This window comes from Manacus candei, unplaced genomic scaffold, assembly GCF_025592945.1.
Source record: "Manacus candei isolate 608988 ecotype Guabito, Panama unplaced genomic scaffold, ASM2559294v1 h1tg000017l, whole genome shotgun sequence".
Classification (NCBI taxonomy): Eukaryota; Metazoa; Chordata; class Aves; order Passeriformes; family Pipridae; genus Manacus; species Manacus candei.
In genome coordinates this window covers 26,076,846-26,099,826 of record NW_026138065.1, presented here as the reverse complement: position 1 = coordinate 26,099,826, position 22,981 = coordinate 26,076,846, and the positions used below count along the sequence as shown (strand labels likewise).

Below are 22,981 nucleotides of genomic sequence, written 5' to 3'. Positions count from 1 at the left end.
GTTTTAGCTTCACTGGTCTATTTTTATTAAAAGTCTTTTTGACTTTTTTTCTTTTTAGAGCCCATTTCATAAGTGTACTCCTGAGGAATTTCCTTAAACTTCTGTTTAACCTCTTAGATAGAGCGGGGACATGCTCTGTTTTAACAACCAAAAGCTATAAACTTTTGTTAACAACTTTCTGAAAATAGTGGAAATAAACACTCTAGAAACATTTACTGCTGTTGGCAGTGTTTCAGTGTTATTTAAATTGCTAGCAAATTAGTACAAAAGCAATAACAGTGGCAGAGAGGAGCAATATACTACAGCTGTGTATAAAGAATTTTCAAGTCTAATAAAGATTGAACATTAAAAGTAGAGCAGAAGAGAAGAAAAACTGTAGAGCATAGGATCAGAATTGAGGCTGATGGTTTTCTCCTGTATGTTACCTAAACAGTGTATCTCTTTAGAAGTCTGCAGGTTTTTTTCCTGAAAATACTTATCTAGTAGATCTCACCCTTCAGGAAATCTCCAGCTGATCTTAAGGAAAGAAGAGTTTTCAGTTTCCATACAAAACCTGTTTTGGCAGTGAGCAGTAGGTGTTGGGTATGTTCAAGCTTACTAAGGGTAACTTTAGTCTCCATATATATATATATGTGTATACATATATATATATATGGACTGAAGTTCATGTATATATATAGACTAAAGTATATAAAAGGCAGAGGAGTTGCAACATTCATTCAAAGTAACAATCCTACTGTATGATTATCACTGCTGTACTTTTCATGTCTTTAATAAAGGTGCCTTGACCAGATGTACACATGTGGAAAAAATCCTCCCTTTTCCCACAGTTGCACCAAAATACAGCACTGTTCAAACAATTCAAAAGGAGTAGTCTCCTTGGAGCAGGGAATGAATGAAAGAGAATCTTGCATTGAGTTTCCAGACGAATGGCAGAACAAGACTGTTTTAGTGATTTTTTTCAGTGAGAACTGCCAAGGAAAGTTTGAGACAGAGGACTGAGATCCTTTCCTGCCCACCTAAGTGTTTTGTTTGAAAGAATGAATCAGTGCTGTTGTGAGAACACAAGTGTGGCAGGTTGTGTGTGAAGAAGGGTTAAGTCTATTGCTACATAATAGAGTAGCAGATAGTGGCCAAGAAAACCCATAAACCAAAGAACATTTGTTTGGATTTGATGGGAAGTGAGTGGTGTTCAACACTTAGTGAGGGCAGAGGAAGAAAATGTCTTCGAATTCAAATTCCATGCGTTGTCCCACCAGATCACCATATTTGTGTTGATTTCAGAGGGTGATGAACTCGTGGTCCCTGAGACATCAGATAACAGCCGGAAGCAAATGGTTCGAAACATCAACAACAAGCGCCGCTATTCCTTCAGAGTCCCAGAGGAGGAGAGGATGCAGCAGAGAAGGTCGGTATTCAACATGTACTTGTCTTCTGTACATGCCTGTAGGCGCTGAGGGACAGTGACTGGTGCCAGTGTAGTACTTCATACATTGCTTTCTGGAATGCCCATTCAGATGTTTCTGTCTCTCCGCTACCGTGTTAATCCTCAGTGTTTAATTTGTGTTAATGCCAGTTTGGATATGGATATGCACTGGATGCACAAGTATTCATTAGTTCAGGTTAATTAATGTGAAACAGCTGTGATTTGGAATGCATGTCTCCACATACTGTATATAACCTGCATAGCTGTGCACATACACTGTATATATAAAGATCTCTAATAAACACTTTGCAAAAGGAGATTGCATTGCTAATTATGCATATGGATTAATTACATTCAGACTCTGGTTCTGCTTTTCTTTCTGAAGGCTCTTCTACTCTCACCAGTACTCCAAGACATCTGCTTTTTTGATTTATAGATTTAACTACATAAACTCTCTATAAAGCTCACAAAACTCACCTCATCAGAGGACACAGGACTTCAGGATGTATTTCTAATAGAAGTGTTGAATAGCTTACCAATACTTTCCTAAATGGCAACAAAAATAGGTCTGCACTACTTGCAGTGTTCGCAGAGGATGTTACTGACCATTTAGTATCACTCACTAAAAATGACCTGCTACTGTGCTAAGCCACACTCCAAGAACTGAGTATTTCAGTTTTCTAATTTTCAACATCTTCCACCAGTGGGTGGCTCCCAGCTTGTCTTTCTTTTTAGCTCTAAGGAAGGTAACAGCAGTATGCAGTGGAGATAAAATTCTGTTTCTTGGCCTTGCCTTTTCTGAGTTGATTGAAGTTTGGTCTCTTAAAGTTTTATTTATTCTGAGTTCTGAAATGCATCCTTGCCATTTTGAGGAGCTTTTAATTCTGACCACAGACTGAGAAAGGTACTGCAGTATTATTTTAATTCTATTTTCATATTTATAACTTCATTTTCATCTCCACTTTGTAACACATCACAAATGAGTTCTACTTGTACTCATATTACAGGGGTTTTTACAGCTCATAGTGGTTATATATTCTCTGAACGTTAGCAACTACTGGGCACGGGCTCTTAGCCGACAAAAAGCATTGTTTTATTCTGGCTCCTTGCCCTCTCTTCAAGCTGGAAGCTTCTCCATGCCTGTGCTGATAGCAGGGGGTTATCACTGTTAACGTGGTTAAATAGAGCCATAAAACCATAGAATCGTTTAGGGTGGAAAAGACTCGTTAATTTCCATTTGAAAGAAGCTGATAATCAAAGCTGTACATGTTTTATAAATGCCCATCCTTACCTAGAGCAAAATACCTGAGCACAGTGTTTTTTCTTCCAGGGAGATGCTACGTGATCCAGAAATGAGAAATAAGTTAATTTCTAACCCAACTAATTTTAACCACATAGCACATATGGGTCCAGGAGATGGTATACAGATTCTCAAAGACCTTCCAATGGTAAGTACAAAAGTACATGTGAGAGTGACTGACTGCAACAGAGGCTGCAAATAAGTGAGAGAAAAACAATTACAATTTTAATGTATGTTTAAAGTGTGGATGTATTTCATATCAGGAACGGTGTAACTGGGGAAATGGAAATTTAACCAAGGAGGGTTGACACTTCAGCATTGAGGGGGGAGAAGAGGAGGAGTGCCTAATGCCCCTGGGTTTTTCAGACAGATTGGCCTGACAGTGTTGATATTTTTTATGACTGATATGAAGGGGCAGAGTTAAAAGGATTTGGGCCTGTGTTCTTTGTGGGCATGGAAAAAGAAATTCCTTTCTTCATGAACTGTAGTTCAATTCCTTTTTTCTCTTCCAATCTTTAGTTCAAACTTAGTTTCTCTCTCTACAGCCTGTAGCAGTTCAATAGTGTGTAGTGCCCAAATTTCTTTCCATACCAAATATGCTATCTTCATGTTCTCTCCAGATTAAGAAGTCTCAGTGAAACAGAGAAAAAGAAAAAAAAAATATGTAATAGCACACACACATGTTCATTTCCATAAAACCTTACGTAGGAAACACTCACCTGGAGGTCAATGAAATTTTTGTTGAGCTGAAGACCAATTAACCTTTTGTTCATAAGAGAGTGTCATACTGCTTACTTCAAGCTACCTTGAGCATCTTGTTTGTGTGTTCTGTGTTGTTCTCTAAACTCATCCACAGTGACACAGATGTGATTCAGAAGATGCTAATTAGCACTGTAAAAAAGATGAGGTGATATGATATCAAACAGATGATATGAGTACTAGCTTAAGACATAGGCATTAGTACAGAACTGCTGTCTAAAACAGTCATCATTACTGCTTGGAGTTTGTGCAGAAAGCAGGGAGTAGGTGCTGAATTTCGGATATTCTGATGCTGAAAAGCCCAAAGGAAACAATTAAGACTGGAAAATACAGTGTGCCATGCAGTTACACCAGTTCAGAAGTTTGGGAGCATAATCTCTGGCCTTTGGATACTCATTGTACCTCACTTTTGCAGCAAATGGTACTTTTATATTACACTTGGCTGTAAAGTCAGCACACTGACTTACTTTAAATCTTGTATTCGGCACACTGAGAAACCTCTCAATAACAAATATATTCAGTGTAATGAGCAAAAAACCAATATTGTATCTGTGTTTGTAAATGAATAGATAATGAAGGAACTGCTTCTAGAAAACACATGGCAAATCTAAGGGAAGTTGGCAGGTAGTGTTTATCTCACCTGGATACAAGATTGCATACGTCTAATGTTAGACAAAGAATGGTAATTTGCTTCAGGACAGAATGTAGATCAGAACCTTTCTTCATTTCTCCGTTTCTGGTGGGTTGTTTAAAATGTTTGTGACTTTTCTCAAACAGAGAAAATAATCTGCTACCTCTAAAGGTAGGGTAAAAGCCATCCTGTGTCACACCATCAGTAGTTGAAAGTTCATGGGAACCAAAAGCTGCGAGGACTCTTAACCAAGCCCCAAATCTGACAAGTGTAAAACGAGGAATGATTTTATATATAGAAGACAATTTTCTGTATTAGATGGATTAATATTTCTTCAGCTATGTCATCTCTAAATGGCTTTTAGCTTCAAATTCATTCTAATTCCTCCAGCCTTGTATTAGATCAAAGGTCATATTTTAAGCCACATTTTAAGAACTTTTACTTTGCTGTTACCAATCAATATGTTGTTTTGAAAGAAATTCATGAGTCACTTTCCACACTTAAAAGTGATGAGAGGACATTAGAAAATGTGTACAATATACAATTGATTCCTGCACTTGTTCCACTGCTGCAGCTTCTTTTTTTGAAGTTTCTATTATAGCCTCCTTTTTGCAAGTAGGTGCCAGTCTTAATGCTGGGAGATGTCACTGCAGATAAAGCGAATTTCTTGTGTATTTTTCTGGCAGCTCCTTGCAATGTCATGTTGTATTTGCATTCCTAACTTAATGGGTACAGAACTGCGTCAGGCACGGGACTTAAAAGCATGTGAATTTGAAAGTGCAACTTGAAATTAGGAAATAAATGGTCTGTCAAGGGCTGCTTAGGTCTAGGCAGGTTTGTCTTTTCCAACAGCTTCCTGTAAGGTACTTACCTGGACTGAGTGTTCATTTAGTCTGTTCCAGACTGCATACTTGACTTCTCAGGCACAAAAATAGAAGAAAAGAAGTTATGTGTGCATGTGAGGTTATGTATCGAGTCTAATTTTTTTTGGAAAGACAAATTTAGAATCAGAAGAGGGGATGGAAACAGGATGTTTCCTGGAGAATCACTACACAAGGTAAAGAATACTCATTGAACCCTGCATACAGTTCATCTGTATGGTGGCTCCTTTATCAGGACATAGAATTATTTCCCTACTTTCATACCTTATTCCAAAAAGCTCAAAAGCGGGGGTTTTTTGTGTGCTGTTTAGCATGTGTCATGATTTTGCATCTGGACATCTTCTTTCTATTTTGAAATAGATTAGTATGTTTCAGAAGAGAAAGTATTTATTTTTAATGCACTATGGGAGAGACTGCAGAATTTTACTTCGAGAATGCCTAGTTTTGTTTATGGAAGCGGATGGTAAAATACGTTTTTCTATTTAAAGAGGGCTACAGCTAGGGGGAGCAAGCAGTGCAAGGCTGAGAGTCTTCTCACATTCTCTTTGTCAAGCTATTTTAGTGATACAGCTTCTTTTTTTTAAGGGATACTGGAATGCAGAAATTGTATGAAAGAATGGAGTGGGCCTTTTTATTTGGAGTTTCTTCTCACTTGAATGCTTTCAGATTTGGCTGGAACATGAGCTCCAGCATGCCCTTTCACTGAAGTCAGTATAGTGCTGTGTGGCAGATGGGTCCTTAGTAATAAATAGGTTTTAATGGAGAATAAATACTGTAATCTCTGTGTTGAATGAAATTGTCACAAACTAAATAGCCAGCTCAGACCAGCTTTTATCTAGCATCCATGGATGAACTTTGTAAAACAAATGACAATTTTTATATATATGTATGTATTTATATTTATTCATTAGTATATACATATTCACCTCATATATGCAACGTGAATCCAATCAAAACTTATCTCCACAATCCCACTAATGTGCCTCTGCTGCCTTTTTCAGGGGAAATGCCAAAAGTTGAACGAAGCACAGAATTAGAACTGGTGGTGATGATCGTTGGTGGGTGGGCTGTGCTGTGTCAGTGGGCAGGAGAGGACATGCACTTGTGCTGCCCTAACCCACAGTGTAACTGCCTGGTGGGTGCAGAGCCAACAGGAGCCTGCTTGCCCTCTGCCCACCACTGTTCTTAACGATGTCTTTTAAAAGACCAACTTTAAAGAGTTTAATTTTTATTGTAAGCGTACAAAATAAATGGAATAAAAGGAATGTTTTAAACTCTTTAGGGTTATTTGGTATGTTGTATCAGGTGCCTATATATGTGCAGCATATCTGCCTCTGTGTGTTTGTCCTTGCTGATGCAGCCACAGGGGGAAAGGTGCTTTCTCTGTGCATTGTTTCCGAGGTCTTGCTATGCACCAGACACAATGATGCACTTTTGGGAAATTAAAGTCTGTTAGCCTAATCCCACATTGTTCTCTCCATGAGCAGACATCCTTGACTTCAGTATAGCCCTGTGTTTGGGCAGAACCATGCCCAAGGCTCAGAGAGAGAGAGAGAGATCAGATTTTAAGAGAGAAAATATTAGGGGTTTTCAGGACACAGTAAATTTGCATCCTTCTTTTTTTTCATGGTGAACACTTACAGTCTGGCTTTGACACGCAACTTTGTGGGCTGCAACACAACAGAAATCAGAAGTTCTTGTTTGCTATTAGCAGAGCAGTAATCGGTACATATTTGTATTTTATTGATGTGGATCTGGGTCATTGTCTTGTTTGTACAATTTAGAATGGTTCCTGTTAGTATATCCCCAAACTTATTTGTTTACATGTTTTTCTTCCCTAGCAGCCTGTCACCAATTAACTGGCCGTACAGTCTGGCCTCCCTTCTGCCCTCTTGTCCCTTGAAGCCACTTTATCGTGGATGCTCCTTTGTAGTGAAGATCTGAAATCTGGAACTGCACTTACTGCAGCACAGACCACCTCTCTGTGTACATCAGATGTACAGGATTGATTTTGCTTTCATATTCTGCATGCCTAAGTATTTTTATATACAAAAGCTGGTCTTGACTGCCGTTATATTTGAACATTATGCTTCAGTTTGACCTCATTATACATGAGCCATTCTACTTCCATTCTAGATGATGTGTGAAGCTTTGCTTGTTTCAATTGAGAAACTTTTAGAGTAAATGAATACTTATCTATATTTGGTATTCTTTAAAGAAAGTGGGAACCCCATGCATGCATCTAATGGTGGAGTCCATGGAGAAAGTTCCATGGAGGATCATTTTTAAAATGCTGCCATATCGTGGCTTTCTCACATTCATGAATGCTGGCTAAATATTTTCATGGTCTGCAGCTGGCCTACCCTCTGCTTTTTAGCTTGTGATTTTAGACACTGCCATATCTCCCTTATTGGCTTTTAGGAATGTAGCTGGCTTTGCTGCTAGTTCTCTGTTGTGAGCAGATAACTCGGCAAAGTCTGCTGTCCTGGACCATTTTGGAATGGTGGCTTCTTGTACTGATATTTAGATGCTGCTAAAGTTACTAATAACAATTTAATGTATATTATGTCTTATATGCCATAATGTGGTAATTGATGTTTTGGTTAACAGGCAAAGCCTCATAATAACCATGTGTTTTAAAAAAAAAAAAAAGGTTGGATTTTACCAGCTGAAATGAAGAGAACAGTAACAATAATGTTTGATATAATATGTATTGGGATGTGACTTAATGTTCTTCCAGACTTTAATACGTTCCACATACAAAAAAGTAGTGCCTTAGGTTTAGTGGAGGGGTAAGCTATATTTTTACCATATTTTATATTTTAAGTCCTAACATTTCTAACATTACTCAGAAATGTTTGTTTTAAGGTGATGAAATCAGTTGGATGAGGGGAAGAGGAACTTAAAAGTTAGAAATTAGAAAAGGTGTTGTGGTTTGGTGGTGTCCATGGGCAAACCACCCCAGTGCAGGCTGACCTGCTGAGCGTGTACAGGTGGCACAGGGAGGGAGACCGAGCCTTGAAATGCTCTCAGTTAAATCTGGATTTAGGTGACTTTAAATTATAAGAGCACTTGTGTCAGCACATTCCATAGAGATGAATTAGAAATCGTTTCTGTTTAATTTCCAGGGTTATTTCTCCCCTCTCCTTCTTTATGTCACACTTGGGGAGCACATTGCTCAGTTGACCTTTTAACAACATCTGAATTTCCCAATACTTTGGCACCTTTATGTGCTAGGGGTCTGATCCTCTGCAGCACAGAGGCGGCAGTGCAAAGTCCCCTCATCACTAAAGCGCTGTCAGGAGTGTGCAGAAGGACGTGGGCCTGGTGGCGTCTGTCTGCAGCAGAGTGAATTGTCCCAGTTGTCTGACACTAACCAGTTCACCTTCCCACACGACCTGTGTCCCTGCCCTGTCAAAACACTGTTCCCTCCTGTTGGAAATACTCTGTGTTTGTTGTACGGGTGATATTTTTAATGGAATCGCTAAAATGCATGAATAACAGAAGGAAAGCTCTTACAATCTCTTAACTGCTGTGTATTTTCATCTTTTCTTCTCCCCACACCACCTCACCTGTGTTCACCTTCCTTTGTTTGTGTTATGTCTATTTTAGATTGTAAGCTCCTCAAGGCAGGGAACTGATGCTTCTCAACTGTCTGTAAAGCACCTTTTACAACTGTGGTGCTCTTTGAAATATCAAAAAATAATAAATATTAGAATCTATTCCCAATGAGTTAAAAGTTTTATTTGTTTTTAATGTTTTAGCAACAGCAGGGGCAGCAGGCCCATATGACTCAGGAAGGTGCTTAGGGGACTGGGGGTGACAATGTAAGAACCTGTGTGTTGACGGCGAGCAGGGTTCTGTCTGCTGTCCCCCAGTGTTTGGCTGCTCCTGTGGACTGCTGTTGCCAGTGTAACCTGTACAACCATCCTTCATTGCTTTCTCTCTCTGTTGTCTTTGATAGCAGCGTTCCCCTTATCAATTCCCTCATCACCACTCCCGTCTGATCTCCTCTCCGAGCAACTTTGAGCACATCTACCACATGACCGTTAATTCAGCTGAAAAATTCCTCTCTTACGATTCCATAAACCCTGCATTTTCCCCGCCTCCACGCTCTGTCCTCGGTACTCCAGACTTTATGACTCTGAGGGTATGAACGGCTGAGTCAGGTGTTCACTCTACTAACACTGTGTGGTTTTCCTTTTGCCTGGCTATTAACATGGGAGAAAACCCCTTGTAAGCTGTTCCTTCACCCCTTAACTTTCTTTTGTCCCAGACAATTTACTTTCTGCAGTCAGCTGTGGTCTTCCCACAGCTCTGACATGCCAAGAAAAAAGTATTTCATGGCTTTAGAAAAAAAGAAAAGTGTATAACAACTGGGCTGAACCTTTTGCTATGAAAATACCATTTTTAATCACCAGGAACGATGTTGGCATTTTGAAATGATAAGTTCTCTGTTCCACATTGTTCGTCCTCCAGCAGTCAGTAGCAGGATGCTGCATACCAGGTTGAATTAGGTAAAGGTTCTGGATCTGTCTTTGTTGGACCAAACTTTCAGACTGATTGTTTATGATTAATTCATGTGGAATACAAGAATTTTTACACAATACTGTACACAGATTGAGAGAGACAGACAGGTCATGCCTCAGACAGTTTCTAGGTTAAAGTAAATAAGTGAAATTAGAACATATACAAACAAGATAAAAATTAAAGATGATGGCAACTCGCTGATGTAGATCCTCTAAATCCTGATAGTTTTAGGCAGCGGCTGAGGTAGGATACTGTTCTGTAGATATCCTTCCAGTTGGAATGGAAACTGGAGGGGTGGAAGTGGTCTTTTCTTTTTTCATGTGTTGTGCATCCTGGTGTGACAACATGGGGGTCACTACATCCTATAGAAATACAAACCAAGCTAAAACAGGCACACACGTACCTGCTGCGCATCATGATTGTGTACTGTGCTGTGGCCTGCAGTTCTGCTTGGGACAGATTCACAGATAAATCAGGAATAATCTGTGAGGTAGATGTATATGTGATGGTGGTTGGTTGCTCAGGGCTTGTGTGGGTTTGAGCCATGTCCATTGCTGTAATGGAAACATGGCTCCTGGCTTCTGTGGCCTTTGGACATCCCTCAGACATGCATGGCAAACCTTCACTGCCAGGCTACTTTGAGTGCCTTTGGGCTGCTGTGCCAGATCCCTGTTGCTGGGAAGGTTTTGGAAACATACCTGCATACAGGACTAGGCAGAATTTAAAAATGCAGGAGAAAAATAAGTCTCTTCCCTATGGCTCCAAAACCAATTGGCACAGCTAAGCTTTGACTGGTTAAGTGCATGGTCACGTGTCACTGCTGTGAGGACCCAGTTATCACAACCATCAATATTCAGAAATGATGTTGCAGCATTTTAGAAAGCATGCTCTGTGAGGACAGGTCTGCATCCATCCTGGTTCTTCTGGTAGGAAGAGAGGTGCAGATACACAAGAGGAATGCTCTGTTGAAATGCAAAACAAAAAATATTGTTAAGCTGAATTGAAAGCTGTTTCTCTCCTAGAGGGTCACTATAGGGTCACTGAAGCTGTATTTCAGTTCTGGTTTTAGCAGGATTTTTTTAATCCAACTGTACTATAAAATTTTCTTTGTTTAATATGCAGTGATGTATCACCGGACTGTGACCCTCCCTCTACCTTCCCTTTCTCATGTGAGTAGTCCCCCTGAGATCAGTAAGGAATGATCCCTCATGTTTCAGATGGTAACTCTCAATTTTTCCTTTAGGAGCATCCTTCATCCTAATGTTACAGCCTACTGGCATAATTTGGAGGGAAAAAAGTGAAGTGGGCAACCCAGTGTCAAGGTCCTGTCCCTGTTAGCTCTGTACAGCACTAGAGGTTTAGTCTTGTAGGAAGAGAAGCATTTGTCTGCTTTGTGGCTTGAGGGTAGAGATGCCATAAGCTGTATGGAAAGCAAGGCTGTGAGTTTGGATTCATGTCTCCCTTTGTGTTTGGAGATTTTAGTGCAAGAATGATACCATAGTCCCAGGTACAGATGGGATATTGGAACCAGAATAGCGTGGAATCCACAGGGGAGTTGAAAAATGACCTGTTAAAATAGGCTTTTAGATTCTGTCATGTTATTTCAAGAAAGAATTAAAAACTGAGGTTTATAATGTAATGAACAGAATGCTACTTTAAAACGAAAAGAAACACCAAAACAACAAGCAGCATGATGGACAGAGGAACAGAGGCATGGAAGTTCCTGTCAGTGTTGTACCTGTTCAGTCAGACCCTATAGGAGCATCCTCACCCCACTGCCAGGGAAGGCAGCTGGAGAGCAGCTGGTGTGGGAGAAGGAGCAGAGGCTGTGTAACACTGCAGAGCTGTGAGCATAGCAGTGACTGCCCTATCACAACCCACAGCTCCATTCTCTGACTGGAATGGAAGGCACTGAACTGATAAGGGCCTTTCACCCTATTTTACAGTCACTCACTTTGCTCGGCAGCAGCTTCTCTGCTGCTGCTTTTTTTCCCCTCTTCTCTCACCTTTCTCTGTTTGGTTCAGCACTGGGGATGGATTTTCCTGCTAGGATTTGAATTTTTGCTCTAAATGAGGGGTTTTTGTCTCTCTAAGTAAAGCAAGCTCAGGTTTCCTTTTGTTTTCTGTGTTTTTAACTTGCTGCATTGTGCCGCTTTATAACTACCGCTAATAACCGCCGTTTATTTTCCTTTGAATCCCCTTTCTGCATCATGTGCATATCACTTCAGGAGGTTTGGTCCAAAATGCCAGCATCTCTGGCTTGTGCTTATTTTATTTTTGGAACAAAGAGCAATGAAAGATTTGCTTTGTGGAGAAACATTCTACGAGGAATTACATGGACGTTGCAAACTGGGGTCATGAAAAATAATCATCATTAGAATATGCTATTAAAACAAATTAGTCTCTTTCATGGACCCACCCATTCCCTCCTTCCCTGATGCCTGTGTGTTGTCTGCTCAGTCACTCTGAAGGAGGTTAATCACCTTATCACTAAACATAATCGTTCTCTTTGCAAAACGAGCCACTGTAGGTTTATACAAGTACAAAAGTCCAGCCTTGCAACCCCAAGTACTAACCCCAGTGCACATGTTCGCATGGTGCTGCACTTGGCTTTCCTTTCTTTCTCAAAACACAGCAGTAACTTATTCCTTAGCCCATCAGTTCCTTTGATTATTGTCAGGGGAGCGAATCTCCATGGTTTAGGTACAGCCAGGATGCTTATACTCTCATTGTTTATTGCATGGTGAAGGACACAGGAGCAGAAAACGCAGTGTTTTGTGCTACAAAGCAGGTTGGTTGTTCACATTTGAAAACAAAAAAAGAAGGGGGGGAAGGTAAGTGAGAGACAGCAATATAACTACACAAATGATTTAAGAGACTTTTTAAAGTCTTAGGTATAAATCCTTACAGTGCAGCAGTGGATGAAGGGAGAATTGAGCAGGGCTTTTTCATTGGTGAGGTCTCTGATTCTCTTTTGCTGGTGTTGGAGAGAGATCTGGGAACAGAAGGAGAGATTTTAATTCTTACTTGTTGCATGTTAAAAATCATCCATTTCTGGCCCACTGGGAGAATGAGAATCCAAGATAACTGTAAGATCAAAGGGGTCTGTTAGAGCAGTTACTATAAGGATCATTGTAAGACTGGATTTGGCAGCAGGTTGGTAACAATTATGTGATAAAGATTGAACTGTATAAAATCTGTTCCTTACAAAGCTTCTATTTAATTATCCATTTTAAAATATACGAGTAGTACCTAAGGGTCTCTGAGAATACTCTTGTGGAGGTGGAATCTTTGTTCTGATCTGAAATTTTCATAACACCCTAGTTTAAAAAAGCATTGCAATTGCAACTGTTGTTTTAAGTGTGGCTACTTCCTCTCAAGAGTGTGTGGGGGAAATAAATATAAATAGGAAGAAATGAACAGTTATTGCAGGGGGGGCTGGTAAAGGGGAAATAAAGTCATGCTCAGAGTTACCTGCAGCTCTTTTCACATTGTGCATCTGTGAGGATTCCTTGAACTTAATTCTAGTTAATTGTAATGACTTAATAGTGCAAGTGATGCTAGCAGCAGGATGAAGTCTCATATTTATCCAGAGCTAAAACGATACACATAGGCAAGTCACTCTGGGCTAAGAAGTCAGCTCATATACAGAGAGATGGGCTAAATAGTCTGATAAGTCTTCTCCCCTAAGGTCAACTGTAAGTTAACAGAAGCAGAATCTCCCAGAACTCACTTCAAAGTACTCTTTTCTCTTCTCTTAAAGACGACTTAAGTTTAAGGAACTACCATATCCAAGTTGGGAGATTGTGGTTTATCTCTTCCCTCAGTAAAGGGCACTTTGGTCCAGTAACTTACTAATTTACAAAATCACACTGGAGGGAAAACAAGAGCGATAATCAAAACATGTAGACAAACAGTGGCACCTGCTCTGGTCATCCTCTTTGAACAGGCTGAAAGCAGGAGGCTGATTCTCACTTTGGCTGAACTGGTGTAGGTTTGGAGGGATGCTGTTAGCACCTTTGGAATTACATAAGTAACTGCTATACAGATCGATCCACTATCTTTAAGCACTAGGGATTAACCTGGTTATTGTATAAAGTTACACAATCATGACACAAATGATGGCATCAAAGAGATAAATTTTATTTTGTTTCCTTGGAAGCTTGTGTTCAGAAAGAAAGCATTATGCAATATAACTTGAATATATCTGTAGCAGCTTAATTAGGCTTGCAAACCATCCTTTCAAGGAAATTCTTGATTTATTAGACATATTCTTTCAGTTGTCTGCATATGTCCATGTAATTCAGCACTTCACTACTGCGTTGCGTGTGCTGCCAATCTCTGCACTAAACTGCAGAATATTATTTTGCAAATTTTTGCTGACTTGCTGCCCAGATATTCAGCTCTGGTAAGGTTGGGGTTTTAATACGTTTTGGGGCCTGCCTTCATAGCATCCAAGGTTGGTCCGACAGTCAATAAGTAAACGTGTCGTGTGTGTCTGCATTTCAGAACCTTCGGCCTCAGGAAAGCCGGACCGTGTTCAGTGGCTCCGTCAGTATCCCGTCGATCACGAAATCCCGCACGGAACCGGGGCGGTCCATGAGCGCGAGCAGCGGGTTAGCAGCACGTAAGCAAACAGAACTGTGTTGCTTTGGGGTCCGTGCACAAGTATTTTAGGGAAAGGGCTGCCTGCTTGCAGTTTGCTCCTATCCATGCTGGATAGGGATTTTCAGAAGTGACGGCTGACTGTTCTGCTGAGGGCAAGCAGAGTGTTTTAATCTTGCTTTTGAAGGAGCACATGAATAAGCAGGTAGCATTTTTGAGAGTCCCAGATTAGTAATTTGTCAAGTTTTTAGAATTGACAGTAGAATTAAAATTACATTCTTAGCCTTGGGACTACTTTTCTCATGCTCAAGTGTTTTAAATCAGTGACAAGTTGTTCACGAGCTCTGTGGTTATCAACTTTGTTGCTGAACTCCGTAGAGCTCTTGATGCCTCTCCTGCTGCTAGTACAAAGGGAAAGCAATAGAAGACTGGTTGCTGGAATAGAAGAGTTGCATTGGATTGGAAACACCTTTCTAGTGCTGCCGTGCTGTCTTTGTGTGCCACAGTCAGCACAGTGACATGGGCCGAGACCAGGCAAGGGGCTAAGTAATAGATCACGTGGAAATAGAGGCAAAGCTGGTGTCCCAACTTTTCTATCTTTTTTCCCTTCCTGTGGCACACACTGTGATCACTGCACGTTGCCAGCTGCTTGCAGCAAGCGTGTTGTGTCTGCTGATACAACCCACCTACGCCCTGGAAAAGAGGCCACTGAAACTAGGCTGTCACCACAGCCATTTCTACAACTGCCAGCTTTGTCAGGAACACACTGACTCTGTCTGTGCTGGGTAAAGTGTTCTAACACTGACATGCCAAGGGAGGGACTGGAGAATCCAAAGGAAAAACTGCAGCAGACAAGATAAAAGCCCACATAGCCTGCAGGCCACGAGCTGAACATCTTGGGACACGCTGGCGGAAAGCAGAACTAACCAGAGAAACACCTAAACACATTTCTACTGTGTTAGGTGGGCCTCTGTGACACAGTTTGATTCCTCCATGTGTTTTAGGATCGTCTGCACAGAACGGGAGTGCTTTGCGCAGGGAATTCTCAGGAGGGAGCTACGGAGCAAAGCGTCAGCCCATGGCATCACCCTCAGACGGGTCCTTATCCTCTGGTGGCCTGGACCAAGGCAGCGATGCACCAACAAGGGACTATGAGCGAGAGGTGAGTGACAGGAGAAACTTTTAAGTGTGTTGATAAACATGAGGAAGTTAAATCCTGTCGTGGGTTTGGGAGTCATTGACAATGAAGACATGGATTTCATGTATTTCAAGGTTTCCTGACAAAAGACTTTGGTCAAGCTGTGTCAACTCTGGTCCTAGCATTTACCATGCAGAAAAAGGCACTTCCTGCCTGGAGATACGTGGGTAGTGAGGCTCCCGAGAATACTGGCCCAGTATAGTAACAGCTTGATAGTGACCTGTCACAGCTTGAAGTGGTGACATTCCTTCTGCCCTTCTGGAAAGATTCATAAGCTATCTTAGAAACCATTTCACAGGAGATATTTTGTAGTCAGACCTTAACAAGGTAGTGTAAGAATAGTCATATAATTTCGTTTAGAGCAAGAACTGGATTTAGTAATTTCTATTCTGTGCAGTTGAGACTATTGTTATGATAGGACTGAAATCCTGCCCAGTGCTAAACTCAGTCCCTCCCAAGGCTATTTTACATGGACAGGTCCAATCTGAAGCAAAACTTCCCCAACCCACCAAGAAGTGTGAAAATTAGAGATCACAGACTTTTTATGGTACTCAATATATCCTGCCAGTTGCAGCTGGAAAGCAACTGTCAGCCCAAATTCAAGCTCAGACAGAGTTGTATTCTACTGTACTCTGGAAGGTCCAACTGGAGTAACTTGATAGGATGCTTTTGATTGATATCCTGGATGTGACATAGAAGAGTTAGCTGTGATGAGACCTGTACCACAAAGATTTCTCAGTTTAGTGCAAGAGCATCTCAGATCATAATCTGTGAAAAGGCAAGAACTGTTGTAGCTGCACAGGCAACGTGAAGTTGCACACTCTGCTGACCAAGCAGCCCTTGGCAACACACAGACTGCCAGAATCTCAGCAGTGCTGTGTACTTATGCCTGCTGAAAGTGGAGTGATGGGCCACTTACTCTTGTGTCTCCCTGAACCAGGAAATTTTGAGAAGAAAAATCCCTCAGTATTTTTGGACACAAGCAAAATCCGCAGAGGCCTATGAATCCAGCCACCTGTTGCTCAGACACCCTCAGTCACTCTCAAACTTGCTATCCTCTTACTTACTGGTGTTCTTGTGTGTCTTTGGACTGCAGGACTCTGACTCTCCAAGACACTCTACAGCATCAAACAGCTCCAACCTCAGCAGTCCTCCCAGCCCCATCTCTCCTCACAAGACCAAGAGTCTCTCCCTGGAGAGCTCTGACCACGTGAGTTGGGACTCATGAACTGCTTCAGCATTCAGATTTGACATCACATCAGCTTGCTGTCCCCATGGCTGTCCCCTTCACTTGCTCCAGTTCTCACCTTCATCATCCTAACCCTCCACATTCCCTGTCTGAAAGTGATCTGGGAGTGGGGTACAGAGGAAGGTAAAAGCTGGTCGTCTTCAGCACCGTGCGGCACTGCCTCACCCTCCCTTCCCCAGATTTGACAGCAGCAAATGAGCAGAGCTAGGGTGTTGGTAAATATCAGATGCTGTAGATTTGTATTAGTATTGGTTTCATTTTTGTGGTTACAGCTGCTTCATTTTTAAAGACATATTTATCCCACTCCCACTTCCCAAAAGGTAGCGTAAGTAGACCAGACCAGTATCAATAAGAGAAAATTCAGAGGGATTTTGTTTTCATACAATAGCTCATTGTACTGTACAAAAGTAGCACAGAGACCCCTTCCCCTGCATGGGGAATGATCAGTATGTCAGAGGCACATAAAAGCTTTCAGCCACCACGTTTGAATGTCAATCTGATTGTCGCCAGCAAATCCTTATTGATTAAAATGATGCATATTTTACTACAGTACAGAGTTTAAATAAATACGCAGATGTTAGAGTAAAATACGTATGTATATATTCAAAGAAAAAAAAAGCATTGTGTATGCAGCAGAAGATGGATGCTTATTTAAGAGAGCCTTTAATTTAAGATTTGTGTTGTCCCTGTTTTCATGCTCAGTAATATACAGACTCGGAGGCCTGGACTAAAACTTTCCGCAGGACAGAATTTCTGTTCGCGCAGCGCTCGCTGCACTGCCGGGAGAGGCCCCTGCAGTGCTTTCACAACATTTCTTTATTTCTGGTCATAGCCTAACTGAAGCTGTAATTCCTACTTTCGTGTTAGTCCCCATCCTTTGCAAAAATGACAGCAATTGGAAGCAGCCCCCTGCCCCGACAGCCAAGGGCCCCCCGGTCAGCCCGGCGGCTGCTCTGGTTTCATGCGTTGTTCTAGCTGTGCAGCTGGAGCCTTGCAGCATGCTACAGGAGAGGTCCTTCAGGCAGCAAGGAAGTTCAATGCAGCAGGATTCAGCAGGAAAACTGTTTCCCTGGGTCAGCCTTTGAGCAGGTTTAACTCGGAAGAGAGCAATCTTCCACATCTCCTTGACCATCCTTAAACAGAAAACTGTTGCTGTTGTTACCAAATACTAGACACTAATACACATCAGCCAAACGAGTGCCCTTAGCCCAAAGCTGGTCCTGGCTGGCTTTGCTGTCACTGTAGCAATGAAGAACCTTGAAGACTGACCTCACACTGTTCACACTGTGGTAGTCGGAGATGCCTAGTGACCCAAAACTGCCACGCTGGCAAGGTTGGTTTTCCTCTCCCTCCCTACTTGTGCTGTGGGTTTGTGCAATTTGCCGTTGTTTCTATGTGCTCACCTGCTCTTTGGTTCCAAAAGCAGGGCAGGTTGGAGGGCAGAAAGTATTGCTGTGGAAGACAGAGCCCTCTGAAGTTGCAAAAATAAATAAAAAGCTGAAGCTGGTCACGCAGTCAACAGAATAAAATGAAAAACTGATGTACAAATGGATGGTAAGAGGAAGATGTCTCTTCTCTTTAGCTAGCAGGACTGACGTGTTCTTCATTTGGGAGTGTGTTCAAATGAGCCTCTCTTCTCAGTAGTGTTTGTTGCCGACTTTATACTATGACCATACTCGAACAGGCAAGGGCTTTTTGTATTTAGAATACTGGGGTTTGTGGGTTTCGGAAACTTGTTATTGCTCTTATTAAGCCATTCCATATTCTTGCAGTCAGCAGTTATGTAGTGTTCTGCCCACATAGAGGTGTTTGGAGTTTTCCAGTTTCTGTTTTCCCTAATAGAACTTATAGGTAAGTTCAAACCATGTACAGTAATTTCCAGGTATGATCTAAGTGTGATATAGGGAACAAGACACAGATCATCTAATCCGTTTAATCATACTGGGTCTCCTAGGTAAGATTTCTCTTCCACTCTCAATCAAGAGGTTTGTCCAAGTTTAAGCTCATTCAATGTTATTTTGGGACAGGAATTCAAGAAATTGTTGTAGAAACCATCATATCAAAAGCCTGTCTCTCTCCTTTTTGGTATTTCAGAGTAGCAAGCTGGTTGTGTTGTTTGTTTTCACTTCAAAGCTACTACTTTTGCAAGCCTGGCATTTGAAATTAAAAGCTTTAGCAAACAGCTAAGCACTTGAAAGTAATTCCTCCCAGAAAAGTTTATGTATTTCTGAGGGACAGATAGGCAGGGCGTTATTGGCATTATTAAAATTCCACATCAGCTTCTTTTTAAAGGCTGCATATTGCTTCAAGTATAGCCACTGCTTTTTCCCCACAATTCCCTTGTTTTGGTGAAGCATGTCCACACTTTTCAGAGCCTTTGCAGACTAGTTTGTATTTACTGTATGTTGTATTTAAACGATAATCTTATTCTGATGTTGAGAGAAGGCATTTAAACAGCAGTCACTGAAGACAGAGCAGCCTGCGTGACAGTCCCCTGAGAGAGGGTCACAGGATCTTTTTTTGTGGATTTTTTTTTGCAGTTGTGCTAAAGCTCTATCTGAAAATGGAACCCAAAGAGCCACGACACAGCAAACAATTAAATCAAGTAAACCCCAGTGTTTACTCCATTACAGTGCCTGCAATCTATTGATATCAAAACCTGACATTTTCAGGCAGAGTGTAGGTCAGCTGTGTTACAACACTAAGCTCCAGAGGATGAGAGCTCCACGGGCCTATGCTGTTTGTACACTACAATTTCTAAGCCTTGGCAGTCTCCTTTAGGATTACTGTATTTAATGATTACTTTGGTACTGTACATTTTTATACGCATCTGTCCAAAAGAGAAACAGCAACTGTTCTCTCAGTTGAAAAGCAAATGACCACATCACTTATTAGAAAAAATTGTCCTAGGACTTACATAGTTTTATATATTTGGGGACCATTTGACTACAGACTCAATTCTAAACCACACTCATCTTCTTTTCATTGGTATGCATACTGCAGCTGAGCTTTTTTTTAAATACTCATTGGGCTAGGAAAAGTAACTTGGTCATTTGAACTGTAGGACTCTTGACTGGTATCTCCGAGACAGCTGTCTCCTGAGGTTTGATGTTTGCTCCTTTGCACTGTAGCACTGCTTCAACTTCACGGTTTGAGGGCTGCATTTTGTTCAGGGAGCTTAAAATCTCCCACTGCTACAAGACTGTAGCTCTTGTTCTCTGTACACAGTATGTATCTAGATGATTTTTTTCCTTCTGGCTGAGACTGAAGGTGTTTGTTTGCATTTCTGACAGTGCTTAAAGAGATGGGTTGTTGGGTTTTCGCATTTTTTTTTCCTCTTTTGATGGCAACAAGGATCTGAACCCAGATTCAGGCAGCTACTAAGGATTCCAGGTTATAGAATGGAATAAGTTTGGTAAATAGTTTTCCCCTGCACGTGTGCACACACAGATATGTGGCTTCCTTCCACATTTCATAAACCCAAAAGCAGGGTTATAGTACTCTTCTCTCTTGCCTTTGGCCTGTAGAAGACAACTGGTGGTTTGAAAAAAACATTCCTGAGGCTGTGGTGAAGTAGTTGCTTCTTTTCCCCTCCAGTAGTTGCTGTGGCTTGTTATGAATGTGCATTTTGCCCATTTAAATGAGTTTCAAAACTGAGTCAGGAATGTTCTCTCTTTGATTTGATTCTGATAAAATTACAAGCCAGGTGTGTTATTCTCAGGTATATGGCAGAGGGAAATTAAGGGTCTTGTCATACCAAAAAAGTCCAAAAATCATAGTTTATTTATAGAAATGAAGTTTAACGGGTTCATAGCATGTGTCAGCCTTTCAAAACAGAACAGTTGAATCATTAACACAGAAACAGATTCTGGCACCGTGTTGTCTTGCATGGCCAGACCCTGAATGACAGGACAAACATGCTCTTGGGTGGAAAAAGGGTTTCTTTTCCATTTTATGAATACTGTTTAATTTTAAATGAATGCATTAAGGGTAAAATTTATTACAGTGCAAGTATCCACAGCTCCTGAGCCTCTTAGTCTGAGAATCAAAGTGGCACAGGGTAACTCCTGCTGTGGGTTCTTTTGTTAATATGAGTCAGTTCCATGGAGGGACTGGGACAACTTCCTGCACTAACACAAAATGCACTCTTCTGTGCACTTTGTGTTCACACTTTATTTGATAAACACCCCTAGAAACCGCTCTGCTGCAGGCTTTCCTATCTGAATTCCAACTCTACTTTCTCATTCCAGCTGCAGCTCAGTAAAACCTGTTTTGATTCTGCATTTAAAATTAAAGTCTCATCCACAGGGAAGAAATCCACAAACAAGCCAGTGTTGGTATTTCAGAGCAATTATACCTGCCTTTTTATGTATGACAGTTTCATATCATTTATTTTTAAAATACGTTTTTTAGGTTTTTCATTGTAATATTATTGTACAGTTTTGCATGGCATAGATGTAATCACTTTTGTTTTAGAGTATAAAAGCTGACAAGTGTGCGTGTGGGGGAAAGATTCTGCTTTTTGCCTCTTCTCACTCTTTTGTTTAATGCCCTCAATGTTGTAGGGGACATTGTAAGAGATTCTCTGCTACAGAACAATGATGTAGATTCTTTTGCACAGAAATATTTAAGGTGGAAAAGTCAACAATGTAAAAATGACTTACCACCAATATTTTATGTTGGTAACACACTTAATATTAACCTACTTTGATGTACTGCAATAAAACAGGGAACTGTTAGAAATGCAGATGTTTTGTCTTTTTTTCCTACCTCCCCCTGTTAAGCTTTGAGGAGGAAATGGAAAGGGGAATAATGGTGTTCTTGAAGATAAAATCAGCGTGTTGTAACACTTCTGCACAAGTGCACAGTGGGAAGAAAAGGAATACGTGAGAAAATAGATTTACCTTTAACAGTTTTCAGACAAAGTAACCAGATCCTTTTGTAAAATACAAAAGTGAAGTCACCTTATACTTTGCTATACTGAACTTGATCAACTATAATTTTCTTGACCTTTATCTTAGGTCATCTGTGATGACCTAAAAAATAGGTAGTTTTATAATTGTAGTCAGTGTTTCTGATGTTCCTCCTTCATTTGTAGTTACACATCAAATGGTTCAGCCATCCTAGTGTTAGAGGCTGTATTCTTAGTTCTGAGCTACCACCATCAACTTGACTTTCATACATTTTTAAGTACCTGTCAAGTTCTGTGTGTGCCCTGACCCTTTCACATCATTCACCACTTCCTCAGCCTGGAATTTTCTCTGCATCAGCAATGGTTACTACATCTTCCTCTTCATTCATTACCCTGTTGGTATAATGTTGGAAATGGCCTCATTGTGCCAGGGGAGGTTTACATATTAGGAAAAGTTTCTTCACAGAAAGGCCTGTGAAGTATTGGAACAGGCTGCCCAGGGAAGTACGTGGTGGAGTCACCATCCCTGAAGTGTTCCAAAAAATGTGTGAGTGGCACTTGAGGACATGGTTCAGTGGTGAACATGGTGGTGCTACATTGATGGTTGGACTTGATGATCTTAGAAGTCTTTTCCAACCTTAATGACTTGTGGTAAGTCCTAGCTTTGATCACATGCTGTCACCCCCCCACAGCAGAAATACAGGACTGTGCTGTTACTGATCCCTGCCAGCCTCACAGCCTGGGCATTCTCCCATTATCAAGGACTACCAGCAACTGCCTCCAGGAACAGTCACCACAATTCCCACTTCTTCCGTGGCCACAGGCTACCCCTACTCCTGTCCCTCTGCTTCAGTCAGAATTATTACTTCCTCAGCCCCTCATTCGAGCTTATGTGGATCTAAGCCCCTTTAGTCCACTGCAGGTCTCTCCTGGCTGCTGTAGCTCTGGGAAATACCATGTTCCCTGTGCTCTGACTTTTCACAGAGTGCATTAGTTCTGAGTTCCCAGACTAAAGAAAGAAGGTAGGAAAATCACTGCTATCACATGTAGCCTGAATCTTGATTCTTTAGAATGGAAAAGCATTGTCTTCAGAGAAGCAGCTTTAATCTCCAGCTTGCCCTATGGAATAAAGAACTGGATGTTTCTAGAACAGAAGCTTGCTGCAGCACAGAAAAGTCCACATCCTCAACCTACATGTGTGGTTCAAGCAAATGCACTGGCGGGCACAGAGCAAGCAGTGATCAAGTGTTCTTGCTCACTGTAAAATGTCAAGGCTTCTTTGACTGGAAGCCAGAGCACAGTGTTTCTAGCTCACGTTTTCTGCACGGCTGTTACACTGACACACAATTCCTCATGTCACAAATCTCTCTGGACAAAGCCATAGCCATTATTTATGCTTTGAGAGCGTACACTAAAGGCCAGGAGCATTAGGGACAGGGAGCTCTAATTAGCTCTCCTAATAAAGCAACATCTTAGCTTCTGCTAGTTGC

At 41.2% G+C, this 22,981-nt stretch overlaps 1 protein-coding gene across 10 annotated transcripts in view; it reads left to right on the top strand.

Moving 5' to 3' along the window:
* CDC42BPA (CDC42 binding protein kinase alpha) overlaps nt 1–21,322 on the top strand; it is a 187,011-nt gene extending 165,689 nt beyond the window's left edge. For 5 of the 10 annotated variants that reach the window (XM_051783376.1, XM_051783375.1, XM_051783373.1 and 2 more), the window contains 6 exons: nt 1,285–1,408; nt 2,757–2,874; nt 8,962–9,147; nt 14,037–14,154; nt 15,137–15,294; nt 16,427–21,322. In XM_051783376.1, the coding sequence (XP_051639336.1) occupies nt 1,285–1,408; nt 2,757–2,874; nt 8,962–9,147; nt 14,037–14,154; nt 15,137–15,294; nt 16,427–16,558 (836 nt within the window). In that variant the 3' untranslated portion in view covers nt 16,559–21,322. Of the gene's footprint in view, nt 1–1,284; nt 1,409–2,756; nt 2,875–6,838; nt 8,720–8,961; nt 9,148–14,036; nt 14,155–15,136; nt 15,295–16,426 lie in introns of those variants that run through there. The other 5 variants (XM_051783374.1, XM_051783381.1, XM_051783379.1 and 2 more) reach the window with 3 other exon arrangements.
* Nucleotides 21,323–22,981: the final 1,659 nt, after the last annotated feature.